The sequence below is a fragment of the Rhineura floridana genome, chromosome 4, assembly GCF_030035675.1.
Source record: "Rhineura floridana isolate rRhiFlo1 chromosome 4, rRhiFlo1.hap2, whole genome shotgun sequence".
Taxonomy (NCBI): domain Eukaryota; kingdom Metazoa; phylum Chordata; class Lepidosauria; order Squamata; family Rhineuridae; genus Rhineura; species Rhineura floridana.
In genome coordinates, this window is record NC_084483.1 from 49,191,958 (window position 1) to 49,219,260 (window position 27,303).

The 27,303-nt window shown below is 41.7% G+C and overlaps 1 protein-coding gene across 2 annotated transcripts; it reads left to right on the top strand.

Moving 5' to 3' along the window:
• Positions 1-443: 443 nt before the first annotated feature.
• Positions 444-27,158, top strand: LOC133384327 (elongin-A-like). 2 transcript variants are annotated; one of them, XM_061626245.1, is made up of 11 exons: positions 444-602; positions 5,514-5,570; positions 8,530-8,642; positions 18,262-18,991; positions 20,170-20,266; positions 21,555-21,722; positions 22,787-22,884; positions 23,599-23,779; positions 24,335-24,443; positions 25,125-25,270; positions 26,743-27,158. In XM_061626245.1, exons 1-11 carry the CDS (start codon positions 525-527, stop codon positions 26,802-26,804), a joined length of 1,839 nt encoding a protein of 612 aa, XP_061482229.1. In that variant the 5' UTR covers positions 444-524; the 3' UTR covers positions 26,805-27,158. The 2 variants fall into 2 exon arrangements, with proteins under 2 accessions (XP_061482229.1, XP_061482230.1); XM_061626246.1 differs by lacking the exon at positions 444-602 and adding an exon at positions 1,473-1,510.
• Positions 27,159-27,303: the final 145 nt, after the last annotated feature.

Below are 27,303 nucleotides of genomic sequence, written 5' to 3' on the forward strand. Positions count from 1 at the left end.
TATTACAGTGTTGCAAGAACACCTGCACTTGGCTGACTTTCTCTTCTCCTAAAGATACAGGATCAGTCTCAGGCCCTGAACCTGGCAACCCTACTCATGAAGTAGATGAGTCTCCTGTATCTTTTGCTGAACTGATTTATTTCACAGAACCACTTAAATACCCCCAGTTGTCAGGTGCTCCCTCTATTTCTTTCACCCGAGTTTCATTTAAAGGAGATATGAGAGGCTTAGACAAAACCCTATTTCTGTTATCCCCAACCTGGTACCCTCCAGACATTTTGGACCTCAGCTCCCATCAGCCCCAGCCTACATGGTCATTGTTAGCTAATGATCAGGGATGATGGTGTTGGACTCCAAAACATCTGGAGGGCATCAGGTTGGGGCAAGGAGATATATATAGAATTAAATGCTCTGTTATAAGAGGTGTCAGCTGGGGTGGAGGCTTAACAGAGACATGCAGGTTTTCTTAAGCTGTCCCCGTGGTGTGAGCTGCTCTTTAGGTTGGGCTTGGAGACTTTGTGACTATGGCAGACCCTGAGGGTGTCCTTCAAAGAGTTTTAAAGCTGAAAGAATGTCTCAGCTATGCTCAAGATCCACAAAAGGTACCAAATGGTTTTGTACTGCATCACTTCCCACTTATGTGTCCAAGAAATATAGTTTACTGGAAAGGGTTTATCTGTTTTGATCTTTACGAGACAACATTAGTTGTGTTCAGGTAGTATATGGTAGGAAACCAAAAGAAGATTTGTCTGAGGTAGGAATGTGCAACTAGTTTAGTGTAGGAAGTGCTGTCTTACTGTATATTCTGACTTGTAAAGTTGTTTTGTTGATGGCTTATTGCACTGAATGTTTTGACAGAGTTCAAACTGGCCAGCCCCTTAAACATAGGCTCCAATCTATGTATGCTTGCATGGGAGTATGAACTTGGTGGGACTTGCTTCTAAGTAGATCTATGTAGGATTGTTCTGTTAACTGTCCTTCCTCTCCCCAATTCTCCTTCAGCTAATTTTCCTTGGTTGGTCTAAGTAAAACAATTTTCTGTGGCCATAGTTTCTGGTCAAGCAGGCCTTAGTTTGTACCAAGGATGAGATTTAGCATCTGTTTTCAAAGCTAAGGTTCACACCTAAGATGGATGGGATGAAAGTAGCTGGACGTGTCATTAAGCAGATGCTGACTACATCTCCCTCACTGCTCAGGGATTTTAGCAAACAAAGCTTCCATGTGATTTTCTACATGGAAGTGCCTTCTGTGTGAGAAATGTATGTGAGCCTGGCCTTTGAGTGTCCTGTTGGTACTGTTCAGGTTTTGGTCTCTCCTGTGTGTTGGGAGAGTGAGGTCAGCCTTTTTTGCCCAGTCTAGCAACTTGCATTTACACTGCCCATTTATAGTACAATGTAAATGGAGATGTCTGTCCTGTGGTGTTCCCATATATAGCAACTGATCTCATTGCCGACTCAGCTATCCCATGCTTTCTAGAGAGTGCGCAGGAGGCACTTTCCATAAAAGGATGGTGAGGGAATCTTGTTTTATTCTGTGTGGAGCTTACTAATTCAACTAGAAAATCCATGTGAGTAACTAGCCAACTGTTAATAATAGTGGGGATAGTTTTTCCTGGCCCACCCCTAATGTAACTGCTGGAGATATGTGGGGGTCTGATTATCATGGGATTTAAGATTTGCCCAAGGCACTCTGAACTTCATGAGAGTGACCAAACAATGTTATGGATTTAATCAATGTCTTGACAAAAACTAGAATAAAAACATTGCTTGTATTCTAAATAACTTTGGTTGGGTTTCTCTGTTGTATATTCACATTGTACACCTCGTTTTGCTGGAGGGGTGCTTTGAAAAAGGAGGGAGTGGCAGGGGTCAGTGCCTCACTCCCGCCCAGACTGTCTGTCACCAAGCCCTGTTGCAAAAAATGCTAGTCGTTGTTCCTTAATGATATGTTTAAACATGCAAGAAGATAACCAATCCTTATTCACATGACCATAAAACAAATATAATGAACTAAATGAGCCAAATCAACCTTCACTTGTTTTTATTTCTGGGCTTGGTAGTTTGGGACCGGTTGAAGAACATGGGGGCCCAGTTGCTGATTTCCTTCTATATTCTGACCCCAGATTTGTTTAGAAAGGATGTGTGGATTTCAAACTAATCTTGTCAGCAGCACACTTGCTGACTCCTCAGAAACTAGAAGGAGAAGAAATCACCTTGTGCCAGGGTGCTGGTGGAGAGACCAATTACTTTTGGAATGCAAGTTGCATACCTTCAAGGTCTAAAATTAAAATGCCATCTAGGTCTGTTGGCTCTAGGAAAATTGTCTTTATATACTGAAATTAATTAGAATTTCAGCTTTGTTTCTGCAGTCACTGCAAAAGCAATTGCATCTAGGAAATGCTGATTCCTTGTATGAGTTCTTCTGAGAAGCCCTGACTAAGTAGGCTAAAAACAATGTAGGCATCTCACTTCTCCCAGGCTGCTGCTTGCTTCTGACATTTTCTTGAAGTTTTTTTCATTTGCTTCCCCACCCCCTTTATTCTTTCTTTATTGTGTGTTGGGGGTTGGGAGAGGAGTTCTAGGCATAAAACCTTCATCTTGTCTGTAGTTAACCAGTTTAAAAATAGCTATGCAAAATTCAATCTGACTGAAATATTGAGCAAGCTGCAAATGATGGAGAATGTTTCCTAATATTCTACATGGAAATTGCTATTCTAACCAGAAATATGGCTACGTGGAGCTTTGTGAGTTTCTGTTTTTAAATTTTGGCAACCAATCAATAAACTTAATTTCAGCACATTGGTGTTAATGTTTGGGGGCATTGTTCTTAACAGAGAGCAGGTTTTTGCCATTTAGATTGTGCAAACTAGAATTCTCTTGTTTTCAACCATGAGATATGTAGAAAAGACAAGCTCAAGCTCTGGATGAATTAGGTCCATTGGATGGTGGTGACAATAGCCCTGCTTTACACACACCCACAACCATACCCAAGACTGGTCTGAGGGATCACTGAGCAAATTGTTCTCTGGGTGGGGCCCCTTCCAGGGTCCTGGTGGGCTTACCTAGTGATGGCAGCAGTGCCCAAAGCAGTGCTAAATGGCTGTGTTTAGCCACCCTTTTAATTTCCCATAGTGCCCCCAACCTAGTGCTGATGTTGCCTAACGTGGTACTCTCTAGGTGTTTGGGACTACAACTCCCAGGGGCTGATGGGAACATTGTGGGAATTCAAAAGAGTGCTTTAAGTAGCATTCTGTGGCTGTATCTGAGTGTCAGGCCAGATTTCTTTTGTTAGGGGATCTAGGGCAGGATCAACACTGTTGGGGCCCTGGCAGCTATCCAAGGATGCCAGGTGCTGACCCTGGTCCTGAACATATTCCTAACATTTCAGAGTTGAAAATAGGGACATGTGTGTTTGAAATCTCTGTCCTCACAGCAAGGATTACTGCCACCTGTCCTTTCATTACAAATTGCTAAGTCTCTTCTCTACTGGAAGGTTATCATGCAATTGTAGATTGCCATTTACCTTACCGTGGTTTCAGAAGCAAATTACTCATAACCGCTTTTAAAAACAGCAACAACCCCACAAGGCAAGTTTTTTTAATAGAGCAAATGCTCACAGCCTGATCCTTTGCATATGTTTACTCAGAAAACTACATAGGATTGCTGCTTATTGGTCAAAGAGGAAGCCGTATATTGCTTTCTTCAACCCAAATTAGTTGTAACATTATGCACTCTTACTTTGAAATAAGTCCTTAAGAGTACATCCATGCCATATATTGAAAGTACATGGCTTGCCCCAAAGAATCCTGGGAACTGTACCTACCCCTCAAAGAGCTAGAATTCCCAAAATCCTTAACAAACTATAGTTCCGAAGATTATTTGGAATGGATGTGACATAAATCTTCCCCTCATACAGTTTTATATTAGAGTGCATGCTAGATGAGCATTCCACCACAGGAGAGAGGAAAAGGACAAACGCTGTAGCACTATTTTTTTTAAGCTTAGCAAAGAACTCACAAAAAGGCAGCTGGTTATTTGAGGGAGGGGGAGGGCAGCAGTGTCATTTCCTGCTGTTCCCCCCTTCAGAAAATATATGCTTTTTAATAAAAAGCCTATAATTTTATGAGGTGCTACACAAAAATGGAAAGATCCATTCCCAAGAAATGGAAGGAAAAAGGAAAGGATGGCAGCAGCTTAACATTGAGGAGGTTACAATATGATGCGGCTTTAAGTAATTGATAGTTTTGTTTTGTATTATATTATTACCTAGCTAGAGAATAAGCACACAATGCAATAAGCCTAGTTCAAACAATGGAGCCTTCCCCTGTTTGGCTCCTGCGGGGATGGTTGAGGGGGTTAGGGGTGCTTAGAGGAGTGGGATATTCTTCACAGGAATGGTCTGTAGGGGTTAGTGCCTGAAGGTTGAAGAGGAAGTAATGATTGAACCTGGAGCCTCTACCATTGCTCTACATCATGCATGATCCTTTAGAATTTGGAATATGGGTTGAACGCCCACATGATTACACTTTACCATGTCACTGAGATCTCTTGTTATGTGCCTTCAAGTCGATTATGATTTATGGCGACCCTATGAATCGGCAATCTCCAACAGCATCTGTTATAAATCGCCCTGTTCAGATCTTGTAAGTTCAGGTCTGTGGCTTTCTTTATGGAATCAATCCATCTCTTCTTTGGCCTTCCTCTTTTTCTACTCCTTTCTGTTTTTCCCAGCATTATTGTCTTTTCTAGTGAATCATGTCTTCTCATGATGTGTCCAAAGTATGATAACCTCAGTTTCATCATTTTAGCTTCTAGTAATAGTTCTGGTTTAATTTGTTCTAACACCTAATTATTTGTCTTTTTTGCAGTCCATGGTATGCACAAAGCTCTCCTCTGGATCTTTAACAAATGTTTTTAAAATGGGGAAAATAAGTCTTTTAAGTCTGCCTTTACTATACCAAGTTGCCGTTTTTGAATAATTCTGTTGCAAGCTGACAACCTGAATAGGCAAAATGGCTGCTTTCCATAGGTTTTGGAACATCCTGCACTTGACTCTGATCGGCATTACGTTCTCATGGGTGGTAGCTATTGTGCATTCTTGGAATGTGTTGCATCATGCACCTATCTAGAATGTGAACTGGAATTAAGTTGGTGAAGTTTTAAATTTGAGGAGGGGGAGAGAAAAGTTGGATTTCCCCCCCTGAAATTTGCTTAGAGGTTTCAGGCTGACCCAAGGATTTTGGATGCTTGACTTCGTGTTTTGCTTTCAGGCCCAACTTGTGCTTTGTCTAGCTCTCTCCTCCCTCCTTCTCTCTCTCTCTCTCTCTCTCTCTCTGCCCTTATACCAGTTTGCCATTACCTGTTCAACACATAAAATTGCAGAGAGAGAATGTGAAATGCCATGTAAGACTCCAGTGTTCTCTCTCTCTTGATGAGTAAACAAACTTAGTAAAGCTGCCCTGAAGCATCAAACAATTCAGTAATAATATGTACATGGATTGTTTCTATTTTCAGATAATTAAAACATTTAAGGGACTTCAGGATTTGGAAATATCCCTAGACATCCTTGTGGTAAGTGATTAAACAAGCCTGTGTTGTCACCTTGGCTGTAGTGTTTACTCTGCATTCAGTGCTTGCCCACGGCTGGTTTGGGAAATGGTGTACACATGATGTCAGCCATAATCCATATTTATTTAGACAATTCATATACTAAACTACAGTTATCTCTAAGTGCTGTACAAGAAATAAAATACAAAGGAAGTAAAAATAAATCAAAATTATAGAATCAGACTTCAGTTAAAATGCCTGCTGGAATAAAAAAAATATTCAGTAGGCACCAAGGGTGCAGTCATCCAGGGTTTTGGGGGTCTTAGACCCTTTACTTTTTGGGGAGCAGGGTCCCTATGTCTCCAACATCCTATCATCAGCATGAAAGGAAAGTGTGTTAGCCACGGAGAAGAATCTTCTAACATGCTTCCTTGTCCTTTCCTGCTGGTTGGAGCCAATTGGAGTAAAAGGAGGTGAGTCAGCTAGTGAAAAGCCTCTCTTCTCAGCATCTAACACACTCCCCTTTCATACTGATTAGCTCCTAGGGACTGTTGTTGTGGGAGAAGACATTAACAAGGACAGAGAAGCAGAAAGCTGTATTCTGTATTCAGGTTATTCTATAATATTGGGTTGTATAATCTTAGAAGGGGCATGGCTGTGAGGGGGCATAGCTGTGACTATTATGAAAGGACACTGCACTTCTGAATTTGCCACTACACTACTGGTAGGCACTGGAATTTAACAGGGAGGGGCCCTGTCTGACATCAACTAAAAGAGAGTTCTGTAAAATTAGACCCACAGTATTAAATGCATGGCTCCTAGTGGATATGAGCCATGGGGGACCATCTGAGCCATGGGGGACCACTAAAAGTGATTCCTTTGAAGTGATCGAGTGGGCATACAAGGGATCAGGTGGTCCTCAAGGTATCTGGATCCAAGTCGTTAAGGGTCTTGTAAATGGATACAAGAATGTTGAATCTGGCCCGATAGCATATGGGCAGTCAGTAGAAGCTTTTGAGCACTAGAGTTGTAAGCTAGTGATAGTCTGTCCCCACCAACAGTCTAGCTGCAGCATTTTGCACCAGCTGGAGCCTCTAGACCAGGCTCGAAGTTAGCCCCACATCGAGCGCATTGCAATAATTGAGTCTTGAGGTTACCAGTGAAGAATTGCTATGCCTGGACTATCCCTGTCCAAGAATGGCCATAGTTGACATACCGGCCATAGTTGGTAAAATATTATCCTGTATTTATCCTCTTGTTTCTTATGAAATACTGCATTTTGGTGTGTTTTTCCCCAAACCAACTTCAATCTGAATTGAGAAAAAGAATGACCTAGCTGTGTTTTTAAGCTGGTGGTCTGTATTTTTAAGCAGCCTCAATCTTGAAGGCTTTAGTTCCTATCACAGTTTGCATTATGTATAGCAGAGAGATGGTAGGTAAGGCAACAATTAAGCACTGATGCCAGAGTACAATGGCTCTCATTTCAAGTGATCTGAAGAGAAAAATTGACTTTTTCTTTTAGTAAAGTCACCAAAATCTACTTCCTGAACTAAGCCCCATGCGGCCACCCCCTATCACCTTGTTGCTGTTTCTCCACTCAAAATCTCCCCCTCCCAAAGAGGCTTTTTTTTGGAGGGAGGAACACTGATTATGTGTGATTATGTGGAACATGAGGTAAGATTATCAAACTATAAGACAAAGTTTCTATTTCTGGGGGGCTGCTTCAAATGCAATCTTTTGTACTCTGGTATTGGACTTGCGTACAAAAGACATGCACCATATTTGAACTGTGCATAGGTGCATCTTTAGCTGCATAAGAACATAAGAAGAGCCTGCTGGATCAGGCCAGTGGCCCATCTAGTCCAGCATCCTGTTCTCACAGTGGCCAACCAGGTGCCTGGGGGAAGCCCGCAAGCAGGACCCGAGTGCAAGAACACTCTCCCCTCCTGAGGCTTCTGGCAACTGGTTTTCAGAAGCATGCTGCCTCTGACTAGGGTGGCAGAGCACAGCCATCATGGCTAGTAGCCATTGATACAGAAATCCAGTTCTTTCCCAATTGTGTTTGTGTGTGGCACATACACAGAGCAAGAATACAACACACATGTATTTTGTACTATTGTTTTCAACTACCACAAAGTACAAAAAAACAACAACTCATGTGTGCCACCCATAAGTAAATTATTTTATATTCATTTGGTCTCTTGTTCAGGTTTGCACTCTTGTGTAGTGTGCTCACTGATATCTAGTGGGCATCCACACAATAGAATCCTCAGGTCAAACTAGATGTGACACTCATAACTGATTTCTAAAAAGTGTGTGTGGAGCTGGATCAGAAACATGGTGCGGAGATGGGTTTTTTTAACCCTTTGCCTGCACCATAGTCCTGATCGGAATTGGCCCTTCTGTGTATCCTATTCACAATGGGACAACAGCTCCTGGTGACACCAATGCCTATTTATATTTTTCAAATCCACCACACAAGGGGCAAGCTACATGACAAATCTCATCTAGTTTGTCCCCGAGTCTGTCCAAGAGATAGTAAGGAGGTCATTTGTCTCTTTGCACTCCCTCCACACTCTGTCTCTTGCTGCTTCCTTTTGTAGGGTCCCTTCTGACATCAGTGCTACTGCCACAGAGCAAGGAAGGGGTGGGTGGACAAGCCTTTACCTTTCTCCATGGCAATAGCTGCTCAGCATAGCAAGGGACTCTCTATTCCTCCTTTTCTCCTTCCCAACACTTCCCAACTTTTCTAGTTAACTTACTGAAAAATATAGCAGATAATTAAATCTTGGCTTAGCTCTCTGATAGAATTTCAAATGGAACTTGGAAGTGAGATGTCCAAAGGTGGATATTCTGACAAAAGCTTGCTTTTCCTTATTAATTTGTGCATAATATCTTGCAAGGAGCTTTGAAAAAGCTTTATAAGACAAATGAAAGAAAATGGTATATTGAGATGGCTGTCCTCTCCATTGTTTTCAAATAGGAAACGGGAGTGGGGAAAACGGTGAACAGTTTTAGAAAACATCCCAGTGTGGGTAATCTAGCTAAGTCCTTGATAAGTCATTGGAAAAAACTTGTTCATCTGGATAATGCAAGGTAAGTGAAATCTAAGCATAGCAATTTCATTAAAGTTGCTGAAACTATTATCTAATGGATCCTTTCTCTATTAGTTTGGTTTAAATATGTTCTGAATTTATATGTTTTGTAAGTCAGTAAATAATAAATAGTTTTTTTGCAAATTTGTTACTATAGAACCCTAAAGCTATAAACTCTTACTCCTTATTAAAGGGTGCTTCCAGAATTGGGGCTTAATATTGAAAATGATAACTTTTTCAAACTTTATTGAATTTTCCTTGGAAAGGAAAAACCAGATTCTATTTGAGGTGTGGGAGTGGAATCTGGGCTGGCATTTGAAGCATGAACACAAGCAATCCCATAATAAATAATCAACTGGAAGTATCCTTAGGCTGCAGACCTAACCCCATTTACTTGGGAATAAGCCCCATGGAATTCAGTAGGATCTATTTCTGAATAAACATGGTTAGGCTTGCACTGACTTGCTCAGGTCAAGACAAAGACCAGATTGGGTTTGTAAATAGCTATAGGAAAGGATATAATTTAATTATGAGGAGCTTCATTTCTCTGGATATTTTTGTACCACTCAGATATAAAATATTTGTTTTTCCAGCATGTGTTGTATTTATTTCTCTTTTATTATTGAAGGTCATGGAAAAGTTTATTAAACAACTGCTCTGTTGTGAGAAGCTTATTCTGACAGAAATAAAAGATGATGGCAATAATTTGTCATAAATACCTTTGCACAGAATAACTCCATCTGGTCTGTCTATTACATCTTCAAGGCATACTCTACAATGGGAAGTCTAGATCAATCATCACTTAGTTCATTCCTGCTGTTTAAGTGTGTACTCTCTCTCTCAATAGGCTTGTAACTTTAGACTTTCATATATAAATAATGGATTTCTCCCTTGCTTCTTTGTCATAAGATACAGTTGTCTGGGACTACCTGGTTAGATGTTAGAGTATGTCACAACTGTATGGTGTCTACAAAGCTTTAGTGTATAAACACTGATCAGTACATGCCAGAGAAATGAGCCAGAGAATAGGAGGAATTTGGCTACTAATCCCACAGAACTGCGGCTATAATGAATAGCAGATACTACTTGGTCACTGCTGCCCTCTGTGGGAAATACCTTTTTTTTAATGCTTTCCTTAAACATCCTTGTGAGGCGTCCTTCCCTGGCTCTCCCTGTCAGGTTCCTACCTGCTCGTGGTTACTGCCTGTCTCTAGGCACCACCAGGGACTCCACCAGTCCGGACCGCACTCTCTTATGGTTTACCTATCCGCTCTAGCACAGATCTCAACAGATCCCCCTGCTAGGCAACCACCAGTAATGTCCCAATACTAGTATTCCCAGAGACTCTGAATACTGGTATTGTTATTCTCTTCACCGCTGCCACCATTTGTTACAGTTCCCCTTCAGCCTTGGTCATTACCTTACCCTCCCTTCTGGTCTGTGAAACCCCAGCCAAGGATCAGGCCTTTGGTAAACCAAATTAAGTATTTATTAAAGATAACAAAGCTAACAAGATTAACAAGATTTCTTCTTAAGGCACATAAGCATATGGTTTTACTCAATACTAATCCGAACTCCACCTCCCTCCTTCTCCACTCTCTCCTGGCAAACAACTCTCTAAACCCCACCAAGCAATCCACTCTTTCTCTTCTCCCCCCTCCCGATTCCACTCTCACTCTTCCTTTTATACATTCAGCCATTTTAAACACTCAGCCAATCATCTCGCATTCTACTGCCCATTCACTCCCCCTCCTCTTTCACTCCACTTACCATGTATCTTCTAAAACAACAACACTTACCATATATACATTAATATAGGAACATCACATTTCCGCCCCCCCTTAAACAACAGCAGAGTATTATTCCTTTTCCAGGATTTATACGTCGCGTTAACAAATAAAAGTCTCTATGGGGAAAATGTCTTTCTTTGTTCCTCTGTCTGGTCACGTCACTGCAGTCCCAGCCACTTGCCTGGAAAGTCCATCGACCAGTACATTGTCCTTGCCTTTTATGAACTGGAAGTCCACTTGATAGTCCTGTAGGGCCCAGGACCACCTCTGCAGCATAGTATTATGGTTTTTCATAGTCTGCAACCATAACAAGGCCCGATGATCCGTAGTCACTGTGAATCTTCGTCCCCACACGTATGGGCGCAACTTGTTCAGTCCCCACACGACCGCTAGGCACTCCTTCTGGACCGACGAATAGTTTTTCTCCCTCGGCGTCAGCTTGCGACTCAGGTACGCCACTGGATGTCTGGTGCCTTCTCTCTCCTGTAGCAAGACGACTCCCAGCGCGAGGTCCGACGCATCTGTAGCCACGATGAATGGTTTCTCATAGTCTGGTGCTATTAATATGGGTCCTTGGCACAAGGCTTGCTTCAGTAGATCAAAAGCCTTCTGACATTCATCCGTCCATACCACATGCTCAGAACACTTCTTCTTTGTTAATTCATGCAAGGGGGTTGCTATTTTCCCAAAATTTCTCACAAACTTCCTATAAAATCCAGCCACACCCAGAAATGCCCTTACTTGTTTTTTGGTTAAGGGGATCGGCCACGCTTGTATTGCCTCCACCTTACTCCATAAGGGGGTGATTTTCCCACTCCCCACCTTATGTCCTAAATAGATTACTTCCTTTAGTCCAAACTGGCATTTCTTAGCTTTTATTGTGAGGCCTGCTTTTCTTAAGGCCTCCAATACTGTTGTCAGGTGTTGGACATGCTCAGGCACCGACTTGCTAAAAATGGCCACGTCATCGATATAGGCCACTGCAAAATCTGACATGCTTCGCAACACAGTATTGATTAGCCTCTGAAATGAACTTGGTGAGTTCCTTAGTCCCATGGGTAAGGTCACAAACTCATATAACCCATCTGGTGTACTAAAGGCAGTTTTGGCTCTGGATTGCTCGTCTAGTTCCATTTGCCAAAATCCTTTACAGAGATCTAGTGTAGAGATAATGGTTGCTGCCCCCAATAACTCTAACATAGCGTCTACCCTAGGCATAGGATACGCATCTGGGACAGTAATTTTATTGATTAGCCGATAATCAATGCAAAACCTGGTCATTCCATCTTTTTTCGGAACCAGGACAATACTTGAGGCCCAGGGACTGATGGATTCCCTGATCACTCCTAATTCCAGCATCTCTTCCACCTCCTTTTTGATCTCATTCAAAACTTTCCCATTCACATGGTACGGAACAGATCTGATTGGGGCATGATCTCCAGTATCAATGGAATGTATAACTATACTGGTTCGGCCAGGTTTGTTGCTAAAGAGATTCCTATAGGTTTTCAGAACTCTCAGAATCTCCTCTTTTACTTCCTCCTTCACCTCCTCTGACCATTCCACTTGATCTACCCCTCCTTTGTCTTTGCTTTCTTGTACCAAATCTGGAAGTTCAGGCCCACTTCCCTCAGGGAATAAGGTAACTTGCAACACCTGTGCATCCCTGGTATGGTAAGGCTTCAACATATTTACATGAACCACTTTGCTTTTGTTTAATTGGTCTGTGGTAATTACATACGTCACTGTGTCAAGCCTTTCTCTGATGGTATATGGTCCTTCCCAGTTAGCCTGTAATTTGTCATGTTTCCTGGGTATGAACGCCATAACCATATCTCCCACATCATACACACGTTCTCTGGCTGTTCTGTCATACCAGTAACTTTGCTTCTCCTGTGCATGACTCAAATTCTCTTTCACTACTTCCATCATTGATGTTAATTTATTGCGGAATTCCAATACAAAATCTACTACAGAAGTTTGTACTCTCCCAGAGTTCCTTCCCATGGATTTTTTAGCAGTTCCAAAGGTCCCCTCACTTTTCTAGTAAACATTAGTTCAAAGGGTGAGAAGCCTGTTGACTCCTGAGGGACTTCTCTGTATGCAAATAAGAAGCATCCCAAACGTTCATCCCAGTCTTGTGGGTGATCTTGAACATAGCTTCTGATCATGCCCTTCAAAACTCCATTGAATCTCTCAGTTAGCCCATTAGTGGCGGGATGGTAAGTAGTGGTCTTTAGATGTTTTAGACCACAACATTTCCACATACATTGCATCACTTCTCCCATGAATACACTGCCTTGATCTGTCAGCACTTCATGAGGGAAACCCAGCCTCATAAAGATTTTTAATAAAGCCTCTGCCACTACAGGGGCTTCTACAGATCTCAGTGCTTCTGCGTCTGGGTACCTGGTGGCAAAATCCACCACCACCACTAGATATTTCTTGCCATGCCTTGTGGGTTTGGAAAAAGGGCCCACCAAATCTATTCCCACTCTATAAAAGGGTTGTCCAATTATAGGAAGGGGCTTTAAGGGTGCCTTAGTCTTTACTCCACTTTTTCCCACCTTTTGGCATATTCCACAAGATAGACAATGTTGTTTTACATCCTTGGAGATATTTGGCCAATAATAATGTGCAGCCAATCTCCTCTTGGTCTTTTTTATTCCCAGATGTCCTGCACATGGGACATCGTGGGCTACCTCTAGCAATCTGGCTCTGTATTTGCTAGGTACTATCAATTGCTTCAGTGGTTCACATTCATCCTTTCTCTCAGCAGGCATCCACAGTCTATATAAAATCCCATTCTCACACACAATTTGATTCCTCAGTTTGTCAGTGAAAGGAATCTGTTGGGTCAGGGCTTGTTCCTTTATCTGCTTCAAACTTATATCTTTATGCAGCTCTTCCCTGAATTGATCTGCTTCTTCCCCAGAGACCACTTGATACAGTTTGTCTTCTTCAGCAGGCCTGCTAGTGGTTGCTATGGTGACCTGAGGCTGGTTAACAGATTCCACCCTGTTTGTTTCAGCCCCCCTTAATATGGCTTCTTTTTCTCTGCCAATTTGCTGTCTGGTCACTACATAGATCTTTCCTTGGGCGCCCATTACATCCCTTCCCAGTATTACTGGTTCTTGTTGCTGGGCATTAATGCCTACTTTATATCAGCCCTCTCGGCCTCTCCAAGTCATATCCACCAGGGCCACAGGCAAACTTTCTGGTTGACCCCTCACTCCTTGGATAGTCACTGTTTCCTGAGGTAATATTTCTTCAGATTTTATTAAATCTGGCCTCAGTAACGTCTGAGCGGCACCAGTGTCAAGCAATGCCCAATAATTTGCCCCTTGTACACTCGCTTCCTCTCTCAGACTTGAATCAAGGTCTGTTACTTCTGTCCAGTTTATCTGGCAAAACTGAACCTTTTTCGCTGTTTCTAAAGCCTTGGGCTCTGTTTTCACTGCCCTTGTCTGAGCAGGATTACTAATGGGGTTGGCAACCTCACATTGAAAACGTAGGTGCCCCGGTCTACCACATTTGTAGCATAATTTCTCCTCACTTTTAGGGTACACAGATCCACTCTGGGGTGTCCTGTGCCCTTCAGATTTTAATGGAGGACTCACTCGCTGTGGTACCACATCCCTTCTGCCAGCACTATATGGTCTGGGTTTAAACTCTCTTGAAGTTTTCCCCACCCAGCCAGTTCTATTGGAGGCGAAGTGATCCGCCAGCTCTGCGGCCTCCTGCACAGATGTAGGGGAACGGTCTTTGACCAGGAGCCTTATTTTTGATGGTAACTGATGGTATAATTGATCCAGTATCATGAGGCTTTTCATCTCTTCCACTGACTGAGCTTTGGCACTACTCATCCACTTTCCAAATATATCCATCAACTTTGCTCCCAGTTCCACAAAAGACCTCCCTGTCTGTATCTGGCAATTTCTGAAAAGCTTTCTAAAATGATCAGGCCCCCGTCTGAATCTTTTAAACACTGCTTCTTTGAATTTAGCATAGGTGACGGGCCTGTCTGAGGGGAAATATTGGTATACCTCAGCCAATTCCCCTTTAATCAGATTTGATAAATACTGCATGTATTTATCTTCAGGTAGCCCCCACAACTGAGCTGCTTTTTCAAAGGTGCTGAGGTAAATTTGAGGATCTTGACCAGGCTCATAGACAGCAAAGTCCTTTGGAGTAATTTTTATTTTTGCTCCATCTCTGTCCTTTCTTGTTTCATCAGAATGAAACTTCTCTCTTTCAAATTTTAACTTTTCTACTTGTAATTCGGCATCCACTGCTCGTTGCTTCTCCCTCTCCTCAAACCCCAATCTCATTCTCTCAGCTTCCATCTTCAATCTCTCAGCTTCCAACTCCCTCTGCTTGTCTTTTTCCTCAGCCTCCCATCTTAACTTCTCTCTCAAGTACTCTATATAAGCGGGATTGCTTAAATATCCTTCTGGGGTCTCTTCCCTGACAGGTTGTTTTTGCTGGGCAGTTGCAAATCCTATAAGTGCTACCCTCAATTCATCTACCCCTTTACCCTCGTGAGGTAAATTGAATGTCATGCACTTCTCCACCAGCTCCTCTCTTTTCATTTTTATGTATTCAGCCATGGTGTTTGAGTTCACTCACTCTTTGCCACACACTCTTTGCCACTCACTCTCACAAGTAATCTTGTTTTGTTATTTCTGTTTGCCACACAACTATTAGGGATTCTCTGTTGTTCGTATCCCACCGCTACTGACACCACATGTGAGGCGTCCTTCCCTGGCTCTCCCTGTCAGGTTCCTGCCTGCTCGTGGTTACTGCCTGTCTCTAGGCACCACCAGGGACTCCACCAGTCCGGACCGCACTCTCTTATGGTTTACCTATCCGCTCTAGCACAGATCTCAACAGATCCCCCTGCTAGGCAACCACCAGTAACGTCCCAATACTAGTATTCCCAGAGACTCAGAATACTGGTATTGTTATTCTCTTCACCGCTGCCACCATTTGTTACAGTTCCCCTTCAGCCTTGGTCATTACCTTACCCTCCCTTCTGGTCTGTGAAACCCTAGCCAAGGATCAGGCCTTTGGTAAACCAAATTAAGTATTTATTAAAGATAACAAAGCTAACAAGATTAACAAGATTTCTTCTTAAGGCACATAAGCATATGGTTTTACCCAATACTAATCCGAACTCCACCTCCCTCCTTCTCCAATCTCTCCTGGCAAACAACTCTCTAAACCCCACCAAGCAATCCACTCTTTCTCTTCTCCCCCCACCTGATTCCACTCTCACTCTTCCTTTTATACATTCAGCCATTTTAAACACTCAGCCAATCATCTCGCATTCTACTGCCCATTCACTCCCCCTCCTCTTTCACTCCACTTACCATGTATCTTCTAAAACAACAACACTTACCATATATACATTAATATAGGAACATCACAATCCTCTCCTGCACTGTGGGGCCTCCATTTGGGAGGTCTGGCTGCAGCTCAATAATTCAAATAGTTGCGGCCTTATGTGTAACCTTCCCTTTTGTAGATAAAACTTTGTGGAATATGTCCATATCTTAATACCAAGACTGGGGAACCTGTAGCCCTCCAAATGTTGTTGGACTCCACCTCCCATCAGGCCCTGCCAGCATGATCAATGGTCAGGGATTATAGGGAATTGTAAGGAAACCTTACATAAAGTAAATTGTAATCTGTTCACTGTGCACCTCCCCTGTCTTGGACAGGATGCACACTACATGTTTGGACTTGGATTTATTTGTTACATTTATACCCAACCTTTCTTTCATCATAGAACCCAAGGAGGTATACATATGGTTCTGAGGTGGTTTTCCATCCAGGCACCGACCAGACCCAGACCTGCTTAGCTTCAGCAAGGTGGTGGCCTCATGTGCCTTCAGACCATAGCCTGGGAGCATAGGTTGACTATCTCTATACACGAAGACATTATCAAAAGTTGTATTAAAACTTTGGCTTGTTTTTGATACAATTGATAGATGTTGATGCCGTAGTTGTAGGACTTGGTTAGTATTTTAGGACAACCATTGGATGTACTAGCTCATCTATATTGGGCAACCTTTCCAGAGAGAGGTCATGAGCTGGTGATCCTAATTGTCTTGTGTATGCTAGTTTTTGTTGTAAGCCACTTCAAACAAAGGAACAGTGAATTAAAAATATTTTAAATGAAATTAAATCAGTGGCTGCTCACTTTCTCTTGAGGATTTCCTTGTGGAGCCCTGCAGATTCTATCCTATATTTTTTCAGTTCAGTGTGGTGTTACGGTATCTGAGTAAAGACAGTGTGCCATTCTGGAATGATATGCCATCTGTCTGCTGAATGGTTGAAATAAAAAAAATACACTTGTTTCCTTTTTTCACAAATGTGTTTTTATTCTCTCTACATATGACGTGCTTGGAAGGGAACTTGATTAGATTTGAATTTAAGCCAGAGAAGACCACACTGATTTAGAAGAATGCAGGGTTAATGACTTACCATTTCAGCTACTATATTACAATCCATGTTGCATCTTCTTGCCTTGAAATGGATGCAGGGGTTGAGCAGGTCTTCAAAATAGAGCATTATTTCTTAATTGTACATACTTAATTGCTATATCTCAGTCTTCAAGGCAGACATCTTCTTGTGGTTGGGAATAAAACACCAATGTTTAACAAATTACCTGAATTGCGGGGTGGGAGGAATAGATAGAAAGGTAACCTATTCTTCTCTCACTGATTCCTTCTGTAGAAACCATGTATTTGGTTTTTTTTCCGGGGTTTATTTCATCTTCCTTCATTTTCCTTGTATTTATTTATTATTTGATTTATAGCCTGCCCTTCCTCCCAGCAGGAGCCCAGTTAGTGGTGGTGTGTGTCTGTGTGTGCGAGTTCTAGCCTCATGACTCTATAATGGCCACATGTATATCTGTACTCACAATGACTTCATTTCCCAGTAGTAATAAACCTTAAGTTTCTTTGTTTTCAGCCACTAGTCTTACCAGAATACTCATTCCTGCACTCCACTGCAATATATACATACCAAACATCAATACTTGCAACATGTTGTACATTTTCCCTCCCCTTCTGTAGTATTTCATTCCAATATCCCACTATTCAAGAGAATTTATTGTTGAGCAGCTTAGTTAAACCATTTTGTACAGGCAGTGATGAATGTAGACATCAGATGAGGGACACATTCTTCAGGCACAGAGAGGGAACATAATGACGATCTTCTATGAATGATAGGGTTGCTGTTTTGAATATGTCAAAATGAAGCTGCAGATATGTTGCAGTGATCTAGAGTGCTTCTTCCCAATTGGCATATAGTAAGAAGCAGTGGTGGGTGGTGCTTCCATGTCAGTTGAGCAATGGAATCTGTTTCAGGTTTTAGTCTGAACTTTCAAGAAGCAGTCCAAGGTGCTTCAGCTCCTTGAAATTTGGACTAGAACCCAGAGTGGATTCAGTTGCCCCACTGACATGGAGCCACCACTGGTAGGAAGCTGTAAGCCTTGCTTTCATATTCTGCCTCTTCAATCTTGATAATGGATCAGTGGATTATACTTTATATAGAAGGCTCTTGCTTATTTAGAAGCAATGGAGAAGTTTATTAAAAGTTTGGATGGTTTTGATACAGACAGCAAGTGATCATGGGGCAATTGCTGCTTTACTATGAACTGTATTTATAGAACTGTTTTTAATTTTTGCATTTTGTGGATATTATGTTATGTAGATATATTGCTGTTAAGCTGTAAACCATCTTGTGGCCTTTGGGCAAAGGCCGATATAAGCATTTCATACAGAAAGAAATTGTTTGTGGTTTTTGTTCTTTGCCTTATAGTGAGCCCCGCAAAAGAAAAAGCCAGTCCAAAACTGAAAAAGAAACTTCAAATAAAAAGATAAGAACATTGAGCTCAAAACCAAATAAACTCTCTGAGAAGTCCTGGTCCTCTGAATTGAGTTGCAAAATGTCTTTTTCATCTGATAAGCAGAAGAAAGCACAGAGCTTAAAAGATAAGCAAAGAAATGAAGAGTTTGGCTCCTTTAGTGGTCACAAAAGTGAAGCAAAAAGCCAATGTGTGCATAAGGATTCATCTAGTGGACAAGTAATCAGTAAGTCCAAGTGCATCTACAAAGGGAGTGATGATGGACAGAAATCTTTAGAAAGCCACAGCTTCTCCCCAGCTACTGACAAAAGTTTCAAACAGAGCTGTGCCTCTACATCCAGCAGGAAAATCTCCTCATCTTTAAAAAGGGAGAAATGTGGAAAGGATCCCACAACCATGCAAGTGGACACTGGGCTGAAAGCATCATTGGAAACTAATTCGAGGCTCAAAAGCCCAGCCAAGTCACCTACTGCCACTGGGGAAGATTTTGAGCTTCCCACAATGTCTTTTGAATCATACCTTAATTATGATGACCGGTCTTCTTTATGTAGAAGGAAGAGGAAGACTTGCCCTGCAGACCAGCAAGTGGCAAATGCATCTCAGAAAAGTGTTGCATTGGCCACTGATGAAAAAGAAAGAAAGAAATTAAAACTGGAGAAGCACTTAGAGACGCCCAGGAAAAAGGTAAGCTATTGTACTGTTGTGTACAGCAGGCATTTGAGTTTTTAAAATTCACTTCAGTATCCTCTGTCCAAGTTTTGAGAAAGATAGGCCATCAGCAGAAATTATTGCTAGTGCACACTTATGAGAGCCAGTGTGGTGTAGTGGTTAAGGTGTTGGACTACGACCTGGGAGACCAGGGTTCGAATCCCCACATAGCCATGAAGCTCACTGGGTGACCTTGAGCCAGTCACTGCCTCTCAGCCTCATGAAAACCCTATTCATAGGGTCGCCATAAGTCGGAATCAACTTGAAGGCAGTACATATACATTTTTCTGACTTTATACAGATATCTTTCTTAAAGACAAGTACATTAGCCAGGGAAACTGACCTTGTGGCCACAGCTATGTCTGTGGCTGGATTAGAGAATTTCTTTATCTGGATCCTTATATGGTTAGGAGCAAAAGCAAACTTTCTTTTCTTGCCCATCTGGTACCTCTGTTTCCACTTTAGATGCTACAGACTAAAACCCATTTGAGCATAACATTTGTAGACAGATAATACATTAAACCCATGTGTGGATGTCCACTATCACTGGAGGTATGTAGCGCAGAGTGGGCAGAGAGGAAAAGTGCCCTCTCTCTCTCCATACTCCCCACCCCGTCTAGTGGAATAGATCTGGTTTAGAAATCTAGCTAACCCCTGGGTCTACTACGAGATGTAGTAATGAGCACCAGTTTAGGCTGCACTTTTAAGGGTTGTGAGCATAGATCTCTCAATAGCTATCACCCATAATAGCTGAATGGAACTTGCATTTACAAAGACAGTCTATCTCTGTGTAGCAGGAAAAAGCTATTGCCTTGTGTACACGTAAGAGGCAGCTCGCTGGCCACTAGTGGACATGGAATGTTGGACTAGGTAAAATGTTCTTTGTTTCTTCTAGTAGGGCAGCGTTTACTTCCTGGGAAAATGGCAGGATTTGAACTACATGGTATAAAAAGAAAAATGACCATGTTAAATCATATTTTATTGTTAATTTTTTACAAAACAATTAAAATGAGGAGCTGTGCCCAATGACTTAGCATGGCATCCAAATGTGTCTAATATGATTGTGTTACTTCTTGAAGTTTCTGTATTTCTTAACACAAAGTTTTTGGAAGCATGAATAATGGGCATTGTAACATGTCTGTGATCACAAACAGGCCAAGATATCACTCCAGGATCTACTGAATATTCCACTTCCTAAAGTTTTGCCAGAGTTAACAATATCTTTTCCTCACTATGCAGCAGAAACTAAAGGTAACTGAACAGCATTGCTTAGGGGTGATTAGAATAGTAGAAGTTGTTAACACAGTAATTGTGTGTCATTCCAGGAGTTTATGAGATTCACCAGCCAAAGCACTACCTTGGTTGATTCCTTGGGGTGGGGGGTCCGCCTTACCTCAGCAGTCCTTGAGAAAGTGAATGAGAGAAGTGTCTGAAGGAGCTGCTACTAGCTATTGTGATCACATTGCATCCAATAATTAGGAAATGGACCACAGCTTAGTGGAAGAGCCCATGCTTTGCATACAGAATGTCCCAGGTTTGATCCTTGGATTCTCCAGGAAAAAAAGATAAGAGATTTGGAACCAGGCAATAAGAGAGCACCATTGCCAATCGGAATATACAATACTAGGCTAGGCTGTCAAATAATCTGACTTTGTATAAAGCAATCTCCTATGTTCCTCATGTATCTTTGGCACTAATGGAGTGCACCTTCAAGGCAACGGTAATTTAATGCTTGATGATTTGATGATGATTGATGCCCTTGTGGTCATGAGGTGATCTGGAGTATCTTTTCGGTAGGGGATTGTTCCAAGTAAAGTGACAGAAAAGTAAAATTACACTGTTCGAAACATCCATAATTTATTGGCAATTGCTCTGGAAGATTGGTTACTTCTCAGTAGACTTTATGACCTGGAATATATCACAGGGTTTTTCTTTTTTATTTGTTTTAAAGCTTCCAAAAAACCTTAGAATATAAGTAATCTTAAATTTCTTACTAGAAAAAGTTCAGTGCCTCTTAAAAACTAGGACACTGAGGAATGGGACATTCATCCTCCGGGTGCCTACTCCAAGGGAAGCTCGGAGGGTGGCAACAAGGGAGAGGGCCTTCTCGGTGGCCCCAAAATTATGGAATGATCTCCTTACGAGATGCACCTGGCGCCAACACTGTTATCTTTTCGGCGCCAGGTCAAGACTTTCCTCTCCTCCCAGGCATTTTAGCATCTGTTTTAAAATTGTTTTTATATTGTTTTGAATTTTAAAATTGTGTTTTAAATTGTTTTTAAAATATGTTTTTAAATTGTGTATTTGTTTTAATGTTTTCGATTGCTGTAAACCACCCAGGGAGCTTCAGCTATGGGGCAGTATACAAGTGCAATAAATAAATAAATAAATAAATAATATATTGAACCAAATTATCATAAAACTAAATGTATGTGCTGTGCCTGAAATTAGGCTGATGTGTGACAGCCAGACTGTAGAAGGGCCAGCCTTTCTTACTTTAAAGCCTATTAGAAACACCTGTGTTTGCATATTTCTGTAGCTCCACCTGACTTGGAAGTACCCAAGCAAAAAACTGAAACCACTCAGTTCACAGGACGCAGGTCGAACTCCAAGATGCAAGTGTACTCTGGCTCTAAAATGGTCTATCTTTCAGAAATGCTGACACTGTATGAACAGTGTATCCGTGTGCTTCAAAATCATATTGACTGTAAGTACTGGAATTGCCTTTACAGTTGAATTGGGATTTAGCTGGGTGAGTAGCATGTTGCTGCTTCGCCTTCTACAATATTGTATGACCCCCATAGTGAAAAGTTCAGAGGATCACGCTACTTGGGTTTGCATTCTTTGTGGTGTGCCTCTTGCACTTGCTTTTAGTTACAAATATACCAGTACAGCGCGAGTGGAGACAAAACAGTAGGCATTCTGCAAGGCATCAGATTGCGTCTCTCTGCTCCCATACTCCATCTCCCCTTTGCTGTGGTATGTGTCACCTTCTCCAAATGCCAATTGATATTTCGTTCAAATACAAGAGATCTCTCCCATCTTCTAGCCACTGGCTTTCATCAGTCAACCATTGTTGGTTTAACAGCCCAGGATTTACCTTCCAAAAGCCTTCTATTAGGCAGCAGGCCATAGCACCATGGTTAAGTCTTCAGAAGAAAACCACTGGTTTTAGCTACACAGTATAAATTAAACCGAAAGTACAGGGAACAAAAATCTTGGTGATGTCCATTTATTTCTTATGTGCAAATAAGCCTGCAGCCCGTTTCTGTTTGAACAATGGCAAAGTCCCACTGATTTTAATGACTGGTGGGTGCCACATTTAGGCTGCAATTCCAAATGCTCTTATTAGAGGCACATGCAACTAAAAACAACCCCATATTTCATCCCTCTGTACCCCTGCCTCCACTTCACTTCTTCTGTTGGTTTTCCCTGTGTTGACTTAAATACTGTAAACTCCACCATGAATTTTCTCCACTGCTTCATTTAATCTGGAGCTACGATTTTCTACAGAAAGCACCATGCACCCTCTGTTGTCATGACTAGTCTACTGAATGACCCATTTGTAATATTAAGCTCCTTCCTGGAAGCCTTGTGAAGAAGAGCCATGCATGCTAATAGTGCTATGGAAATAATAAATGAAAATAAGTCCGAATGTGTTTCTAAGGATGTGTTTCTAAGTAAACATGCTTCAGATTACCATTTGATTTGTGCTGTAGCAGGAGTGGGATGATGGAACAAACCAGTCATGAAGATATTCTTTCTTTGTAGCACTACATGAAGTCGGAGGAGTCCCTTTTGAAATCCTGGAGCCTGTTCTGGCACGTTGTACCCCAGCACAATTGTTTCAAATAGAGGGCTGCAATCCGGTAAACTCTTCTCTTCCGTCCCGCTTTTAAAATGTCATGCATCTCTGTGCTTTTAAAGTTAATTCTGGTTATCCATAGGACGATGATGCTTAAGGCTCTGTTAAGAAGTACAGTTGCAGTGCGTTTGTTAGTTACAATGTAGTGAAGGATGCAGTCCTTAATGTTGCTCTCTGTAGTTTCTGCAATGCTCCTGCTAAGAGGAAGTAACAGAACTCTGAAAAAGAGCAATAGCCCAATTCCTGCCCTACTACTTTGAATGTTACATGAGTAGGATCTGTTTTTCTCTTCCAATGATGGCAGCCTTATGCTGAGTCAAACCATTGGTCTATCTAGCTCAGGATTGTCTACAATAGCAGGCAGTAGCTCTCTAGAGTTTCAAGGAGGGGTCTCTCCCAGCCCTATTTGGAGAAGTTGGGGATTAAACCTGGGGCCTTCTCCATGCAGAGCAGATACTTTACCACTGAGTATGTCCCTACTGCGTGCTAGTTGTCTTGCATAGATCCCACAGCAAAGAACTCTAGGAATCTTCACAAGGTTGACTGCAGAATATTGTATACATTGACTGTATAGGGAGCAAGAGTGTATCAGTCTTGGATGAATTTTGTAACCATCCCTATATGGAGAGTCTCACTTCTAGACAGTACATGGGCCCTATCCTATATTGTGTCTGTTCATGCTGGAATGTCTTAATGCATTTTTCTTTGCCTAAAATAGACTTTTGTAGAAGAGTCTGACCACTTATGGAAGAGGCATTGTCAAAAAGACTTTAGAAATGAGCAGCTCTTGGAATATGAATCATGGCGTCAAATGTATTTAAGGGTTTCCAATCAGTGGGAAGAGAAGTTGAAGTCTCTCACCAAAAGCATTCTTTCAGCTCAGTCTGAAAAACCTAAAGGTAAGGTATGCATGAACTCCAACACAATTAGTTTAATCAACTGAAGACACTTCTGTTGGTTCAGATGTACCACCAAACTATGGTTTGTGCTAACTGTAGTTTAGACTGCAAACCATGACTTGTGTTCCAGCCATCAAACCATTTTTTTTACCTTTTCCTCCTTTCCTAGTAAATCCCAGACATTCTCCCAACAGTGGTCTCTGAGGATGGAATAATGTATCAAACCATGGTTTTGTCAGTTTGGATACCATGCCAGATCAGTTTGCTCAAAGTGTTTAGAAATCAACTTCTAACCATGGTTTGAGATCCTGGTTTGATGGTCACTCACAATTCTTGGTTTGTCTGATGGTGTTGGCTCAGCCATTGCTGCCACCCATGGTTTCTCATTATATCTGCGCCATCTCACTGTCTTCCTAAACTTTCCTCTTTTTTTGAGAATAAGATTTCAGTGCTAGTAGTAGTTGGATGTTGTCTGTAGAAACTTGGAGCTAAATCATGGGAAGGGTAGTAGCCCTTTCAAATGTTCCAAACTTTTGAAGTTTTTTTTTTTGTTAGGCCGCCAAGTTAAAATTGCACTTGCACATGGCATAAAGGCACCCAGAAATATTCGCCCCAAGCAAGGAATCCATGGGACATCAGGGCTTGTTGTTCAACTTCAGTCTGAGTGAGTACTGCTTACAATATATGCCCTACTTGGGCAGAGCTGGACATGATGGGCGCATCTGTGTGAACCAAGAATACATCTTGGAACATGCCCAACACTTCCTGCAGTTATGCATTGCAGAGAAACCTTCAGCAGCTATCAGCAAATGGCTTGAAAATTACAAAACAGGTAACAACATTGATTTTGATATTTATGAACAGAAACAGTGTCTTGAGGAGGGGCATTTGCTGGGGAGAATTCGGTGTGGGAGTGGTTAAGATTTCTTTCTACTGATCCTCCTCTAAATTTCCTGAATCTTGGCAAATATGTGTGGGACTACCATTTATTTGCCAAGAATGCCTAGGAAAAATGAAGCTGAAGATGCATCCTGAAGAAGTGCCAATGATGCTGCAGAATGTTCGTATTCTCCAACACAAAAGGGTACTTCCGTAGTTCCATTTCCTTCACTTAATAATTTACTTGCAGTCTGAGGAAATGAATGCATGTTAAGCAAAATGGGCATTATGTTGACTTCTGTGAATATACCTTGTGGCTGAGAGTGTGTTAAAACATACCTGTGTAGATTGCCAGTCTTTCTCCTCCTCAACACAAAAAACGCTATTTCTGTTCATAAGTACTCGCATAGTCACTACTTTAGGCCATTGTGTTTGCAAATAATTGTCTGTCTTTCTTTTTGGCTAGGTCCAAAAATACAGAAAACCAAGAGAGAACAAGTAACACTTCTTCAGGCTTGAGTGCCAACAAAGACATCAATGTAACATCTTCTAGTTCTTCCATATACTGTACTAGTACTGGACCAAATCCAGATCTGAAGAAATCTTCTAAAAGTAAGAAAAATCATTGCTTAACTTGCTTAATTAAAACAGAACTAGATACTGCTGATATTGGTTAGTTGTGTCTACTGTGATTATAATTGCTATAAGCTGTTTTGTGCAACTCATGTGTGGTAGCTTATACATTTTAAGACAAATAACAATAGATACTAGTTCTGTCATGCCCTAGTGCCACCCAACAGGTGCTAGGTGGATCCCCAGGACCCAATTCCCAACCCAGGGCAATTGATCCTGGCATACTATCTCTCCTTGTCAAGGTTGAGCAAACCAACACCAACCCTGCAAGGTAGGAACTAAGCTGCCACCATCCCTTAATCTGAATAACCACTCTGAGGCAGGGGAAACCCAGAGGCCAGAAATAGGTTTGCCAGGGATTTCCAAGGACAAGAGCCAAACAGGCACTCCTCATCCTGAAGCCCCAAGCAACCCCAAAACATGGCAGTCAGTGGTCAGTGGCCAAGGTACCAGGTTCAGAGCCAGATTTCCCCTCCTGCAAAGAACACACATGGGTAAATAAGAAGTAGCTTTATTGAATAAAATATAAGTGCACAATTAATAGCAGCAAAATAATTCCTTAAAACCCATACCCAAACAGGGGCTTAGGTAAAACATACAAGAGAGTTCCGATACAAACCAAAATAACAAAACTTACTAGCCTGTTCTACTTACTTGAAGACGTAGTCGTTGAAAGTCTCGCCTCTCCCCGGAGAAGCATAAGTTGGGTAGTGAAAGGCAGTGAAACCCCACTCAGGTGACCACCTGTCTAAATGGAACCCAGGGGAACAAAAGCTATAGGTTTCACCCCTCTATACTTAAGGAAAAGATCCTAGCAACAGACCATCCTATCTTAGCCAATCAGGGAGCTTTCTAATGAGGTAATGGTTCTCGAGGCTTCTCCAGTCTTCATGCCTAACAGGCCCATCCTCCCCTCTGTTCTCAGGCCTGCTTGACCTTGGTACCAGACTCTCATCAGATAAAAAGGGGTATCTTCTCAGGCCTCCTATTTAACTGTAGCTGAGAAATGAAACTTGGGTTTTTCCACTCACTCAGTGGCCCATCTCTGCACAAGATGAAGTCCCCCACAATTCACTGCATCACAGCCATGTTACATTGAACCAATCTGACAAGTTCATGACAAGTTCTGCTTGAGGTTCTGGGCCAGCATTCCCCAACCTGGTGCCCTTGAGATTGCCTGTGCTGGCTGGGGCTGATGGGAGTTGTAGTCCCGCAACCTGGAGCCCTTCAGATGTGGGTGAAGACTGAATCAAAGACAGACCCACATGAAATGTATTGCTTCAAGTGATCCAAAATGGGAGTAAGTCTTTTTTCTCCCCATCCTACCCCAGTAATTGAGTACCACCCTTAAGTTTTCAGTTTGTTATTTAGCCTACTATTTATGGATTAGTTCATTCCAATTTTGTTGATCATAACATTTCTAAATAAATTCTTCTTCTTGTTTATCTCAGAAATTGCTCCAATGATGAGAAAATCAGTGAGAGCCTTCAAAAACCGAGTTGGACCATGGTAAATGAATATTTACAACATGATGAACATAGCTACGCCAGATTTAAATGAACACTGCAATATCCTGTGTAGTGAAGGGGTTTTTTTTGCGTATTGTAATAACATTTTGAAATAACTGAGCACATAAAATATCACTCTGTAAGTATTAATTTTTTGAGTAGGTTTTTGTTTAAAATTATGAATATTTTGACCTGATTTTTCTTCAATATTGTATAGTAAATCTTCCCCTACCCCTCTTTTTTTTTGCTAATTCAAAACTGTGGTATATGTACAGTTTTGAGATTTGCTAAACCTACTTTGTAAGATACCTGGAAAGCATCAAGTGCAATGCAAGGAATAAACATAACATTTCAAGGTCTTTGTGGCAAATATTGTCTGACCTCAGTGGCATGCTTTCTACTGCCAGTGACCATTTCCCCCCTGCTCAGGTGTTATTCCTGAATGTGGTATTCCCCAACTCATGCATAAGGTATGAGATGGCATGTACTGCCACACCCTCTCCC

What these genes read in the sequence shown, in the direction of transcription:
- LOC133384327 (XM_061626245.1), top strand. Translation starts at nt 525, where the DNA reads ATGGCAGACCCTGAGGGTGTCCTTCAAAGAGTTTTAAAGCTGAAAGAA. An exon ending in GTTCATCTGGATAATGCAAG is followed by an intron (nt 8,643 to 18,261) that starts GTAAGTGAAATC and finishes TTTGCCTTATAG; the next exon opens with TGAGCCCCGCAAAAGAAAAA. An exon ending in GCTTCAAAATCATATTGACT is followed by an intron (nt 21,723 to 22,786) that starts GTAAGTACTGGA and finishes CTTTCTTTGTAG; the next exon opens with CACTACATGAAGTCGGAGGA.